Below are 14,122 nucleotides of genomic sequence, written 5' to 3'. Positions count from 1 at the left end.
CAGGCTTTTGACAAATTTGGTTAACACTCATGGACCATTTTATGGTTAATTGCATCCACTGGGAAAGCAATAGAGGTATTGCCTCACAGATACAGTTGAATTCAGAAACTTAAATACTAGCATGATTTCACTCCATTGTAGGTATTTCTTCTTCACAAATATCATTTTAATAGATGTGTCAATGATAGCTATCACTTATAGAAAGCCTTATTTAATGATATAATCTTTACATCAACCATAACAGTAAATTAGCACTAGCCTCACTTTACAAAACAAAGGTTTGAAAGCAACCGCATAGCTCTTAGGTGGTGAAGTGAGAATTTGAGGGGATTTGAACACTGCTCTCTCTGCTTCCAAAGGCATCCTTTCCACTACAGCCCAACACCTCACCACGAATATCATAATCTGCTTAACTAGGTCCTGTGGTTGGGCAATTCAAATGCTCCCCCCACCTTTTTTCTTTTTTTTTTTTTTAACTAAAATCAATAATGTTAGAAGTAATCTCTTGGAGTATGAAGCTTTGTTTTTATGATTATTTCCCCAAAATAGAGCTTAAAATCTGGATTAGTGTGTTAAAGGCAGGAATATTTTTAAGGCAATTTGTACACATTGTTAATTGCTTTCCTCAGCGAGATTGTTCAAATTATAATCCATTCAGCAGAGCATGAGGCTTCCTGCTCCACTGTGCTCTTTATAAAAATCTTGGTTAATATAATAGATCAAAATTGACTCTTTGTTGCTAAGTTTAAAATTGTTTTGGTTGCTATAGTTAACTGTGTTTTAATACATCAATTCTCCATTCTACAGAGTGAAGGCTGGCTAAGTCTTTGAACTAGAAATGGGAAGATAGGGGAATGGTCTTTAGACTTTTTATTCCCTTTATTCATTCAATGGTTATCTAGTTCCTATTCTAGGTCAGGCATTGTGCTAGTGTTCAGGATATAAAGATGAAAGCCCATCCCTGACCTCAAAGAGCTTGTGAACTAGCAAGAGAAACAGACATAAATAGACTGTAGTACAGCGTGACTGGCACTGTGACCAAAGTAACACAGAAGAATATGCTTTGAGAAACACAGAGGAGGGCACTTAAACCAGGTTCAGGGAGGTCCTAGAAGCCATTTTGGAGGTGCTGAGGGCTGAGCTCCGCCTTGAAGAGAAGCAGAAGTTAGCCAGCTTTTTCCTGACATCCCCAACCAGAATTAATTGCTTCCTCATCTATGTTCCTTTACTAAAATATAGTGTACTTACTTGTTTCCACGTCTGCTTGGCTGATCTTCTTGATGGGGAGAGACTATATCCCTAATTAGCCCAAGACAATGCCCCAAAATGAGTAGGAATGCAATTAATATTTGTTGAATTATTTTGAAATTCTACCCATATAGCAATTTCCTCCCATACCTTCCTCTTGACATTTATATAAATATGTGTGGTTTTTCTTTATATTGTAAAAATAATACTGTTCACCACATACCCATTAGAATGGCTAAAAGGAAAGCATGGAAAATGACAAGTGCTGGTGACGGATTTGGAGCAACAGAAATGCTCATACATCACTGGAGGCAGTAGAAATTGGTACAGCCACTTTGGAAAAGCGGCAGTATCTATTAAAGCTGGGTTGTACCTCATAAGCTAACAGTTTCATTCCTAGGAACAAGTTCAACACAAATGCATGCATATGTTCACCACAAAGCATATTTTCACCAAAAGCAGCACTACTGAGAGTAGCTCCAAACTAGAAAATACACAGACGCTCATCAGCAGTAGAATGGATAAACTTATTGTGGTATGGCCACACCGCAAGGAAAAAGAATCTACACTTAACAATATGAAGGAATTTCATAATAATAATTTTGAGGGCAAAGAGCTAGTGTTTTTTAAGCAGTTATTGGATGATTACTTTTACATAAAGAATAAAAATAGGCAAAACTATTCTATGCTATAGAAGTCAGGAAAGGTCGATTAGAAGTGGAGGGTTAGTCACTGTAAGGGAGTAGGCATGGAGAGCTTCTGGGGGTGCTGGTAAGGTTCTGTTTCTTAATCTGGGTTTTGGTTACACCTGTATATTCTGTTTGTTCCCTTTTCTGTATATGTATTATACCTAAAATTTTTTTTAATATGTCTTATTTGAGAGAAAGCTGGAAAATACATAATGTTTAAAAATTTTTAAATCACCCACAATCTACTACCTAGAAATTACTATTAACATTTTGGATTATTTCCTTCTAGCCTTTTTTTTTTTTTTTTTTTTTTTTGGCGGTATGCGGGCCTCTCACTGTTGTGGCCTCTCCCGTTGCGGAGCACAGGCTCCAGACGCGCAAGCTCAGCAGCCATGGCTCACGGGCCCAGCCGCTCCGCGGCATGTGGGATCTTCGCGGACCGGCTCACGAACCCGTGTCCCCTGCGTCAGCAGGCGGACTCTCAACCACTGCGCCACCAGGGAAGCCCCCTTCTAGTCTTTTTTTGAAGCCACAGTGCTTGTGCCATCTCCTCCCCTTCTCTGCTTCCCACATATTTACACACACATTTTACTAAATTAGGTTCATTCCTATTTAGTTTTACTTCTGGTTTTTTATTTTTACTTAAAGTTAATCCATATTATCAAATATTCGGGGCTTCCCTGGTAGTGCAGTGGTTAAGCATCTGCCTGCTAATGCAGGGAACATGGGTTCTATCCCTGGTCCAGGAAGATCCCACATGCCTCGGAGCAACTAAGCCTGTGTGCCACAACTACTGAGCCTGCGCTCTAAAGCCCGAGAGCCACAACTACTGAAGCCCGCGTGCCTAGAGCCCGTGCTCTGCAACAAGAGAAACCACCGCAATGAGAAGCCCGCGTGCAGCAACGAAGACCCAACGCAATCAAAAAAAAAAAAAATTCGTTGCCACCATGTTTTTAAACTGCTGCAATGTATTCCATCAAATATATATATGTAATATATGGTGTGTATATATAAAATATTCCTAATATATAATCATAAATTCCTGGAAGAGAGTTGTGTGTGTGGCATGTATATATATGAAACATTCCTAGTATATAATAACATATATTCCTAGAAGAGAGTATGTGTGTGTGTATACATACACACACACACAAACACGTATAAGCTACTGGGTCATGAACGTTCTCTAAGCTCTGCCTTCATTCTGCATTTCCTTCCAGAAAGGTTGCATCCCACTGGCAAGGTTATTAGAGGTCCTTGTATCACAGTCCAACCCCAGGTCATTTATTATTATTTTTATTCGTTGTTAAAGTGGCGGAGCTTAAAACAGGACTAAGGAATCCACGGTTTTGCACCTGGCTAGGCGCTCCGCAGGAATGGGTTTCCCCGCACTTCTCTCCCTTCCAGGGAGCCCCACGCCTCGGCCGTGCAGTGCGGCCGCGCGTGCGCCCGGGCCCCCAGCGCCCTCGCCTGCCCGGTTGCCTTGGGAACCTCAGAGCACCACAGCGCCCGAAGACGCAGCAGTGAGCAGTACCAAGGCCAGAGCATGGAGCTGCCAGATCCGGTCCGCCAGAGGCTGGGAAACTTCAGCCGGACCGTGTTCAGCGACTCCAGCCGGACCGGGCCGGAGTATAACGAGGGTCCGGGTGAGTGGCGGAGGCCCAGCGCAGGGCGTGTGGCCCTCGGAAGACCTGGCGCGAGTTTTGGAGCGGCCAGATTTTGCCCAGACCTAAGATGGCGGTTTCGCCTTCAGCTGGTTCTCCGCAGTGCGGGAAGCTCCTTGGAGGAGGGGCCAGGCCGAGGGATGGGGCTGAGATGGGGACCAGATACCCCGGCCCCGTAACCCAGCGGGTTCCGGGTTGATAGTGCTGCGGCCTGGCCGGCTAATTGCAAGCGGGGCGGCTGAGGTGGCGCCGGCCTTCCTCAAAAAAGAATATAAAAGCCGCCTTCGCCGGTCCCTCGCCCTCCGAGAAGGCTGAGAAGGCCGACTTTGCTTTTCCTCTACGGCATTCACCCTGGCTTTTCTGGCCAGGGTGGAGTGGAAACAGCCCAGGCAATCTCCTCTTTCCACTTACTATCCCCTACCCCAGTAAAATATCTTTTCCTTTTCTCCTTTCCTAGCAGAACATGTACTTTCCACCACAAGTCCATTTACTGGAAGAAGACATGGAAAGAAGTTTTATTTTAAATGCTATCCAATACAGAGTGGCACCTGCCACTCTAGCAACGCCTTCAACAAAACTCGCACTCTCCCGGCCTTCTCCTTCCCACCCCCTATTTATACTTCTTGCCCTAAATCAAGTAACAAAATACCACGATGCTACATTCAACATGACAAGTGACAACGCAGTTTTCTGCAGAACAGTTTCCCTCTCTTAAATCATGATAGACAACATACTGTCAACCAAACCCACGCAGCTTTTATCACTGAACTGTGCTGGGAAATAGAAATCTTTTCCTCTTGCTTGGTTTAGGGATTTTTTAAAGGGGGCAAAGAAAAGTCATTCCCCATCGTTTCAATTTTTCACCCTGATGTCTTGCCTGTCCTCTCAATTTAGGCCTGGTCTTGATTTAGGATATACAGAGAAAAACGTAATGTGAAAAATTAGGTTATTACGTTTTTGATTCTAAAGCCAAGGCACTAAAATCTGATGATGTAAAGTATCATGGGTTTTCTGTAAAGGGCCAGATAGTAAATATTTTAGACCTTACAGGCCATAGGTCTCTGTGGCAGTCATAGGTAATGGTAATTGAATAGACGTGGCATTGTTCCAATAAAACTTTATTTATGGACACTAAAGTTTGAATTTCATGATTTTCAGTGTCACAAAATATTATTATTCTTTGATATTTTTTCCTCAACCATTTAAAAATGTGAAAAAACATTTTTAGCTCATTGCCATACAAAAACAGGCAGCTGGCTGGTAGTTTGCCCACCCCTGACTTATATTACATAATGTTTTAATTTAAGTTCCGTTTACAGAAGTCAACTTGTACTTTTGCAGAATTTAGTAAATTCATGTCTTGTGCTTTCAAGGTTAACTTCCATATTAACTTGATTTTCAGCTGCATTATGGTAAGTTTGATCTGCTGAAATATAGACATAGCATAACTCTTAAGATGCTCATGTACAAAATTCTTAACATAAAAACTTCTTCACAAAATTTGACTACAGTGTTTGCTCTAAAGGTATTAAAATGTTCAGCTTAACTAATTTACCACTATTTTTCCACATTTTCTTCCTTGTGGATCTGAATTAGGTTTGATTATTTGTACTGTAATTGCAAGCATGTATTATGACCACAGCTGACCAAGAGTTGTACTATTGTTATGAGAAAATCCTAGGCAAGTGAGTTACCTTCAGATTTAACAGACTGTAAGAATGCATTCCTTTATCAGTGGTAATTTAATAAATAGGTGCAAGCAAAAGTAGACATAATAATCAGGGATATTCTTGGAGCTAAAGGAAAAACCTGGCTGTGAGAGACCATGACTATCTTATATTTTAAAACTGTTAAATAATAGATATAAAATACTCAGATGCGGATAAAAAGACATAAAAATCTGTTTTTAAGAAAATTATTTTAGGGGCTTCCCTGGTGGCGCAGTGATTAAGAATCTGCCTGCCAATGCAAGGGACACAGTTTCGAGCCCTGGTCCAGGAAGACCCCACATGCCACGGAGCAGCTAAGCCCGTGTGCCACAACTACTGAGCCTGTGCTCTAGAGCCCACGAGCCACAACTACTGAGCCTGTGTGCCACAGCTACTGAAGCCCACGCGCCTAGAGCGAGAGCTCTGCAACAAGAGAAGCCACCGCAATCAGAAGCCTGCACACCGCAACCAAGAGTAGCCCCCCGCTAGCCACAACTAGAGAAAGCCCGCGCACAGCAACGAAGACCCAACACAGCCAAAAATACATAAATTAATTAATTAATTTAAAAAATATATTTATTTTAGAGTCTTTGTAAATTCTTTCATTTAGAGCAGTGGATTTCAAAATATATATCTGCTCTTAAATTGTTGGAATTTAGTCAAATTTAGGATGCTTTTGTAGGACCCAATTTTAAAAATCAAATTCTTAATTTAGGACCCTTCTCCCTTATATGAAAGCAAAAGGTACTATGTAATCAGCCTTAGATAAATGAAACTCATGTATCATGAATGGCTACACTGGTAATGCCCTTATAATAGTATGTTTTCATGCATTCATTAATGAATTCATTAATTCATTCTTTCTGCTTATGCATATTTGGTATTTTCCATGTGTAAAGCAAGATGCTAGGTTCTATGAGGGCCTCAAATTTGGGTAGAATGTGGTCTGTGCTTACAATGAGCCTGTGTATAAGTAAAAGAGAAGGAAAAAGGACCCATATTTATTGAGTGCCTACTAAGTGCCAGGCATAGTGCTAGGGTGAAGTAATTTATATTATCTTTAATTCTCACAAGCAACCTGTGAAGTAATTTTAATGTTACTGTTTTACAGGTGAATAAAGTAAGGCTCAAAGAGGTTAAATAATTTATTCCAAGTCTGGCATCTAGAGTTCTAAGGGAGTTTGGGGAGCTCCGGGTTTACTTGGACTCCAGAGCTCATTGTCTCTTCAGTAACCAGATTGTGTCTCAAGTGAGGGGAGTGTGGCTCTTTGCTAACACTTCTTACACACAGGTTAGAGTGATAAGTACCTAGAGGGGAAAGAGATTTCTGCTGGAGTGGGGGAATGGGATCAAGAAAGGATTTATGGAAAAAGTGGCATTGAATTGGATATGAATGAACAGGTAGGATTAGGATATGCTGAAAAGGGGTGTCTGTTTAATTATAATTTGGGGAGATTAGATTTTGCATGAGATTAGTTTATATGTGAGAGATTAGTTGTTATGTATTTTATGTGTTCATTTCATAGGCTCTTTACACAGAACTCTACAAAGGAGGTAATGATTATTATTGTTATCTGTTCAATAGGATTCATATTGATATTCCACATTTAATTTATACCAGTAGTATGCAAAAAAGTCAGCAGACTGTAATGGGAAAATGATAAAGTAATTGAAAAATATGAAACATACCCCCAAGTAGCCAACATAGGAAATAAATAGTATTATGATGACTATTTCCTTTCACTGTCAATGATTAGGCTTAAAATTTGGAGTTTCGTTAAGCTGATGCTATGGTTATTAATTCTAAGGAACTAAAGGACGTATAGGGCAGAGACCAGGGTTAAGAGTTTGTTCCTTTTCTCTCTCTTTCTTCCGTAGATAATGAAATGGTTTCCAGTTTGGCATTGCAGATGTCACTTTATTTTAACACTTATTTTTTCCCACTTTGGTGGGTGAGCAGCATTATGATGCTTCAGATGAAGGTAAATCTACACTTTACTACTTCTGCTGAGGTCTCTTCTGCCGTCCCTAGCATTGTTACATTGTCAATAAAATTAAAGTTCTTCATTTTTTTTTTAAATCTCAGGTCAGTCTTACTATATGTGAGATTTTATGAACATGTTTATTTTTGTTTTTTTAGTATTCAATCTTGCCTGATTACTACAAATTCATTGTGGTCACCGTTATCATCCTAATAACCTTAATTGAAGCTATCAGGTTGTATCTGGGCTACATGGGGAACCTGCAGGAGAAGGTAGGCTCTTCTTTCCTTTCTCTCAGTGCTACACATAAATGCAGTAAGATTTTCCTAACAAGGAAAAGGCAGTGAGATGTGGTGGAAGGAGCAAAGGCCTGTAGTTAAGGCCTAGCTCCAACTTCACCACATCTGTCACTGTGGTCTGTTTGCTTAATCTCTTGAGCTTTGGTTTCTTCACATATAAAGTTGGGGAAATATTTACTTCACAGGTTTGTTAGGATTAAGTAATTTATATAAAGTACCTGAACATAGTAAACACCTAAGAAGTGATAGTTTTCCCTCTTCTCACCAGTCTTGAAAATACTTGGTCAATTAAACATGATTATTTATATCCTGAATAAGAGAATGGGGGAAAATGATAAACTCATTTCCTCTGCAAGGCTCATGTTTTCTGAATCATCATGCTGCCTAAGCATTTACAGTTACCAGAATTTAGGGATAATCCCTAAAGATTTCTGTGTTCTTTCAGGCCCTTCATAAGGGCCTGTCCCAGCCTGTCCCACTGTATTTCTTGCTTTTTCCTAATCCAAGCATCCATTCCAGGTGATGTGTTGTTTCCCAGTCATACTCATTCCACATCTTTTTTTTTTTTTTTTTTTTTTTTTCTTTTTGCGGTATGCGGGCCTCTCACTGTTGTGGCCTCTCCCGTTGTGGAGCACAGGCTCCGGATGCGCAGGCTCAGCGGCCATGGCTCACGGGCCCAGCCGCTCCGCGGCATATGGGATCCTCCCAGACCGGGGCACGAACCCGTATCCCCTGCATCGGCAGGCGGACTCTCAACCACTGCGCCACCAGGGAGGCCCATTCCACATCTTTGCTTACTTAAGTTCTTGCCTCTTCCTCCTTCTACCCAACTTTAAAAGACTACCTCCTTGAATTCTATCTTTTACCTACCCTACTTTCCCTCTTGTCTTATTTCTTGTAGCATTTAGTCTATAATGCTAAGTGGTGCATTTCATTATTCACTATAGTATTCTAGGACTGTCACATAAGTAAGTTTTCTCTTCCAGTCTAGACTGTAAGTTTTCTGAGGACAAGGACCATGTTGTACTCCTTTCGATTTACAGAGCTCAAAATGTACGTTCACAGTAGTGCCATCAAGTAGTATCACTTGCTTATTGATACAAACAGAAAACTGTACTTCACTGATCTGATACTCATCATGTGTGTCATTGCAGGTTCCTGAGCTGGCTGGCTTTTGGCTTTTGAGCCTTCTATTGCAGTTGCCTTTAATTCTGTTCTTGCTCTTTAATGAAGGCCTAACAAATCTGCCCTTGGAAAAAGCAGTACATATCATCTTCACTATATTCCTTACTTTCCAAGTTGTTTCAGCATTTCTTACCCTAAGGAAAATGGTAAATCAGTTGGCAACTCGTTTCCACCTCCAAGACTTTGACCGGCTCTCTGTGAGCAGAGGAGACATGAGAAGAGTGAGATCCTGTATAGAAGAGATTTGACCCAGTGCTGCTGAGTGAAAATCTGAAAGATCATTCTAGAAAACTGCAGGAATTAGGAAAACACCAGAGGGCTAGCACGAGAAAAAGGATAAAGCAAGTGTTTTGAACTGTATGCTCTCTGGCTCTGAAATTCCAAGGTTGGGGGCAATGATAAGACTATTTGTACATCACATGAAAGCAGTAAATCAACCCTAAAGCCTACGTGTTGTCTACCTGATGTCAAATATCTGAACTTTTTTGTTGTTGTTGACTTTTTCAGGTGTGTAAAAACCTGTATTGGTGGCATTACATCTTTATTGTAATATTTCTAGTTCGTACTATAACTAGAAATGTGTATATTTCTTTTAATCTTCTTGGCTATCTGTGTTGGCAGTATGTCTGAAGCACGTGGAAATGCTTGTCAGTATTCCGATGTATTAGACTACATTTGTAAACTAAGACACCAAATTTTCATGTCTGCTAGTGTCTTAGCTGTTATATTGAGGTTAAGAAGAAAACAGGTGGATTATCATGCTATTTAGGAAATGTTTTTATTCTAAAATTGTTACTTTCATAAAACCATGTTCAGGGACTTCCCTGGCAGTTTGGTGGTTAAGACTTCGCCTTCCAGTGCAGGGGATGCAGGTTTGATCCCTGGTCGGGGAGGTAAGATCCCACATGCCTCACGGCCAAAAAACCAAAACATGAAACAGAAGCAATATTGTAACAAATTCAATAAAGACTTTAAAAATGGTCTACATCAAAAAAATCTTTCAAAAAAATAAATAAGTAGATAAATAAAACCGTGTTTGGTATTTATGGCGGTGGTGTGTAAAATGTCTTTACAATAAGGTATAAAATATTTATGTTAAAGTATCTGTAGGAATCATTCCTGTCTTGTACAGTTCTTTTGGGCTGTGGGTTTGTTATTTTTATTACAGAGTTTGCTTGGGTGTATCTGAACATTATTTTTAAGTGACTATTGGATTGTCTCAAGGGATATAATGTTTTCTTTCCTATAGGGAAATGTGCCTTTATAAGTAATGTATTTTACTGAGAGAGAGTTGTAGCTACCTTAAAAATCATTCTTTCTAATCTTCCTGTTCTGTAATTCATGCTTATTTTAGGATTTCCATGCTGTGCCTTATACATTCTTATATTGCTTAATTTTTGAAAATTTTTTTATTTCCCACTCTTAATCACACCTGACCAGTCTATTTATGCTCTTTCTATTATTATATATAAAGTTCAGTCAAATTTTTCTACCCCCATGCACTGGCTGATTAGCCTTTCCCCTATACCAAAGCTGTCACTAGGTATATTCCAATAATTTGAAATTCAAAATAGAATTCTGTCTGGATAGTTTACTAAAACATATTTGTTGCATTTGTTTCCAGATAGGAAGAGATAGGTGAGTTTATAAGAAAATATAAAATAAGAACACTAAATCTACATAGCAGATAATTAAGGGGATGATCAAGAAAGAATTTTCTATTTAACAGTTGTTTCCAGAGTTTTATTTTAAATATCAGAGCCTCTGAAACATTTAAACTTTAAAGTTAAAAGAGTAATCACTAAAATGTTAAGAGTGATAATCAAAAATTTTAACAACTATAAAAATTGGGGGAAAATGTATTCAATTTATTAAAACTTAAAAAAAATTTTGCTCTAATAGCCATATTGCTTAAAATACAGATATAATAAGGATGGGAAAAAAGAAACTAAGAAAATCCATTGAGAACATGACCAAGTTATTTGTTTTTTGTCTAAACAATAAAACCATGATTTTGTGTTAGGCTGAACCAATATTTTCTTTTGGAGTATAGCTGGTTCCCTATGTAAGCATATGAAAATCGAGATTGATATTTCCATGTCAGCACATGTGTGTCAGCACATTTGGAGTTTAGGCAGTCCTTATTTTTATTTTATTTGAATAAGTTTGCCCATCCTTAATTCCAGTTACATCTTCCTCTTCAGGGTTCACAGCACTGTTCTGAAGTTTTCTAGTTAGGATGTTGAGCTTCACAAACACTTCACAAACACTTTGTCTTTCATATATTTTTTTTCTGGGTTTTTTTCCTAATTATAGACAAGGTGGATGTGAATTTCTGTAAATCTGAATGATTTTTAAAAATTGGATTTTAATCAACATATGTTTGAATGCCTAGTATGTACAAGGAAGAGTGGAGAGTTCATAGACAAATAAATGTGCTCCCTGTTCTCAGGGGTACAACGTTGGAAGTAAAGTCTAACTTCATCAGGGAGGTGCAGTGAATGAGTTTCTACCTAATAAGTACCTGACAGCTAACAGTCCTTGGCTTCCAATGCATCTCCACTCTTTTTTCCTAGCACTTGGTGTCCAGAATTAGCACACTAGCCCTTCATCAACACCATTTCGCAATCACTATTCCTCTCATTGTCAGAGCACAGGGAGGGGACATGGGGCGGGAGAAAGAATGATTTTTAAGGGGTGGGAGGGAGTGCTGTTACACACACTTGCTCATACACACTCACTTGCGCTTGCCCGTGCACACAATAACAAGACGTTTACTGTCTGGTGGAAAAAGCAGATGGGCAAATCAGGGATAGCACTGTAGGATTACAGAGAATACATAAAAGAGGAGGAATCTGGGAAGGCTTCCCAAAGAAAGTAACACTTTGGGATTTGAAGGCTGAGCTGGTATTAAGTGTTAGTTTCAGTATTAAGAGACAGAAGCAATAGTGACTCTGAGTACTGTTTCAGGTATTACATGTAGTTTGATAAAACTGGTAGGAAGGGTGCATGAGAAGAAAGGACACAGAATAAGATAGAGAAGCTTGGGAGGAGCTAGTAAGCTAAAGACTCTAATATTCTGAATCCCTGAATAAGCAGTGAAATATCACATACATTTAGGTTTCAGAAAGATTTCTCTGAAAACAGTGTGGGAAATGTACTATGAGCGTTGGGCTAGAGGTAGAACTTGATGAAGCAACTTTGGAGAGAACAAACTGGCCTGGATAAAGTCAGTGGCAGTAAAATAAACTTGAGTAGAACCTATTAAGATTTTTAAAAATAATTTTATATTTTAAAATAGGTATTAAAATTTTTTTTCTAATGTATCTTTTTGGGGATTACACACAATGGTAAACAAAATGACGTACTCACTATCTTATCCACCCCCATCGCCTGGCCATTGTTAGATTATTATTAGACTTAAATAGAGCTCTATCTGAAATAGTCTTTTATAAATTTTATTTGACGTGACATATCTGAATAGTTCTTAATTTGCATCTGTGAAGACTATAGTTTTCAAAAACTTAAATTTTAAAAGAATTTGAATCAAGATTTTGAGAGTAAAGAAAAGGAAATCATCTATAATTCCATACCCTAAAATAACAAGTATTAGCAAATGTCCTCTTTCCTTGCAGTTTTCCTGTTGTAAATGCTTTTTAAAACATAGCTGTGACCACCAGCACTTACGACTTTGCACCCTGCTTTTCTGAAAACATTATAAATTTTTACCTATCTTTCTACATAGTCAACATGACCATTATCTTAAATGATTGCACAATATTCCATCAAGTAGATAGACAGTAATTTATTAAACTTCTTTCCTGTTGTTGGATATTTGGGTTGTTTTCTTCTTTTGCATGTATACTGTTGGGCCTCAGAGCAGGCTGCCCCAAGATATGCTACAATGACATATTGATTAGTTTGAATTTAAGCCAGTGGAGAAAAAATGATATAGAAAAACACTCTAACCCCCTCTTTCCCCATGAAAGCAGGAAATAATCTCCCATGTGAAAGTATCCTCCTTATACCAGGAGGATAGAAAGCATCCTTATCACTAGAGTTAGGAAATTCAAGGCTAAGAAAACTCTGTAGACAAACTTTGTTACCTCTTCATTAGTCTGCTACCCCAAGCACAAGCCCCTTTGTTAAATCTTCACAAATAATTGTTTCTTTGTCTAAAAATAATATATGAACAGCCTGCTTTGTTCACCTCGAGGATTCGATTTTTATGAGACCTCCGTGCATATGAATTAAACTGGTTTTTTTCCTTCCTATTAATCTGTTTGCATCAATTTAATTATTAGACCAAGCAAAAGAACTCCGCAACAATACATAACATGGTAATGAACATCTCATGTATACAGCTTTTTTCCATATCTTAGATGATTCTTTTTAATTAGTAAGCTAGAGTCTCAGAAGTGAAACTGCTGGATCATAGGGTATGAACATTTTTGAGGACTCTTGATGCATATTGCCAAATTATAATATCCACTTTCTGTAATTCTAAAGATATTGCAATGAAAATTTTGACAAGGAAAGACTTAGAGACCTTAGAGACCTCACCCACTCATCTTTGTGTTTCTGAGTAGCTACCACAGGAACAGAGTCTCCTAAGGAGGAAAAAAACTAAAAGCTGTGAAAGGGGAAGTGCAAAGAATTTAAAAAAAAAAATTTTTTTTTTGAATTAAGGGAAAACTGATAAGGGACAGGAAAAGGCTTAGGCAAGCTGGTTGCAGTCAGCAACAGACAGATGTGACACAATAAAAACTGGGTCATTGAGTTGGGACAGCCCTAGGACATAAAAAGACTGAAATGAAGTAAAGCTCTGGATTACTTTGTTCTTGAATATTGAATTTTTTCAGAAGCATGGAGCATGAAATATTACAGTGATAAGCCAAGATTGGAAACATAGCCAAGAAAAAGAGGTCTTTAAGGGATTGTTTAAAATGTTCTGAAGGAATAATTTGGTTTGGTCTTAAATGGCTCAAAAAGTAAATTGACATAAAGCTTTTGCATAGCAAAATAGGCATGGAGGCAGAAAACAATGAGGCAAGTGGAATGGTTTATCCTGTAAATTCGTTACAATGTAAAACGTTAGATTTTTGGTCTTAGAAAAGGTTTGTCAGCAAACTTTAATGCTGTATTTTTTAAGTGCAATTAACACTAATTTGTTATGGGTGTACATCTTATTCTAGTTTTAAAAGACTGTTAATTTGAGGGTTTTCAGTCAACAAAAAAACAAAACTAAACAGCTAATCATTCTAAAAATCATCCTAAAAATCTCCTGTCCACTGCATACCCCACTCCCGCCACAGTGTTTAAGCGTTAAGCATTAAAAATCATTCA

General features: G+C 38.5%; 1 protein-coding gene across 1 annotated transcript; it reads left to right on the top strand.

Moving 5' to 3' along the window:
* Nucleotides 1-3,459: 3,459 nt before the first annotated feature.
* Nucleotides 3,460-9,884, top strand: TMEM17 (transmembrane protein 17). Its single transcript, XM_082642410.1, has 4 exons — nucleotides 3,460-3,583; nucleotides 7,189-7,292; nucleotides 7,451-7,564; nucleotides 8,746-9,884. The coding sequence occupies exons 1-4, from the start codon at nucleotides 3,484-3,486 to the stop codon at nucleotides 9,022-9,024; spliced, it is 597 nt and encodes a 198-aa protein (XP_082498536.1). The 5' UTR covers nucleotides 3,460-3,483; the 3' UTR covers nucleotides 9,025-9,884.
* Nucleotides 9,885-14,122: the final 4,238 nt, after the last annotated feature.

Source organism: Mesoplodon mirus (assembly GCF_964341445.2).
Source record: "Mesoplodon mirus genome assembly, chromosome: 14".
Classification (NCBI taxonomy): Eukaryota; Metazoa; Chordata; class Mammalia; order Artiodactyla; family Ziphiidae; genus Mesoplodon; species Mesoplodon mirus.
The sequence above is the reverse complement of the archived record's forward strand: the minus strand, read 5'-3'. Positions and strand labels throughout refer to the sequence as shown.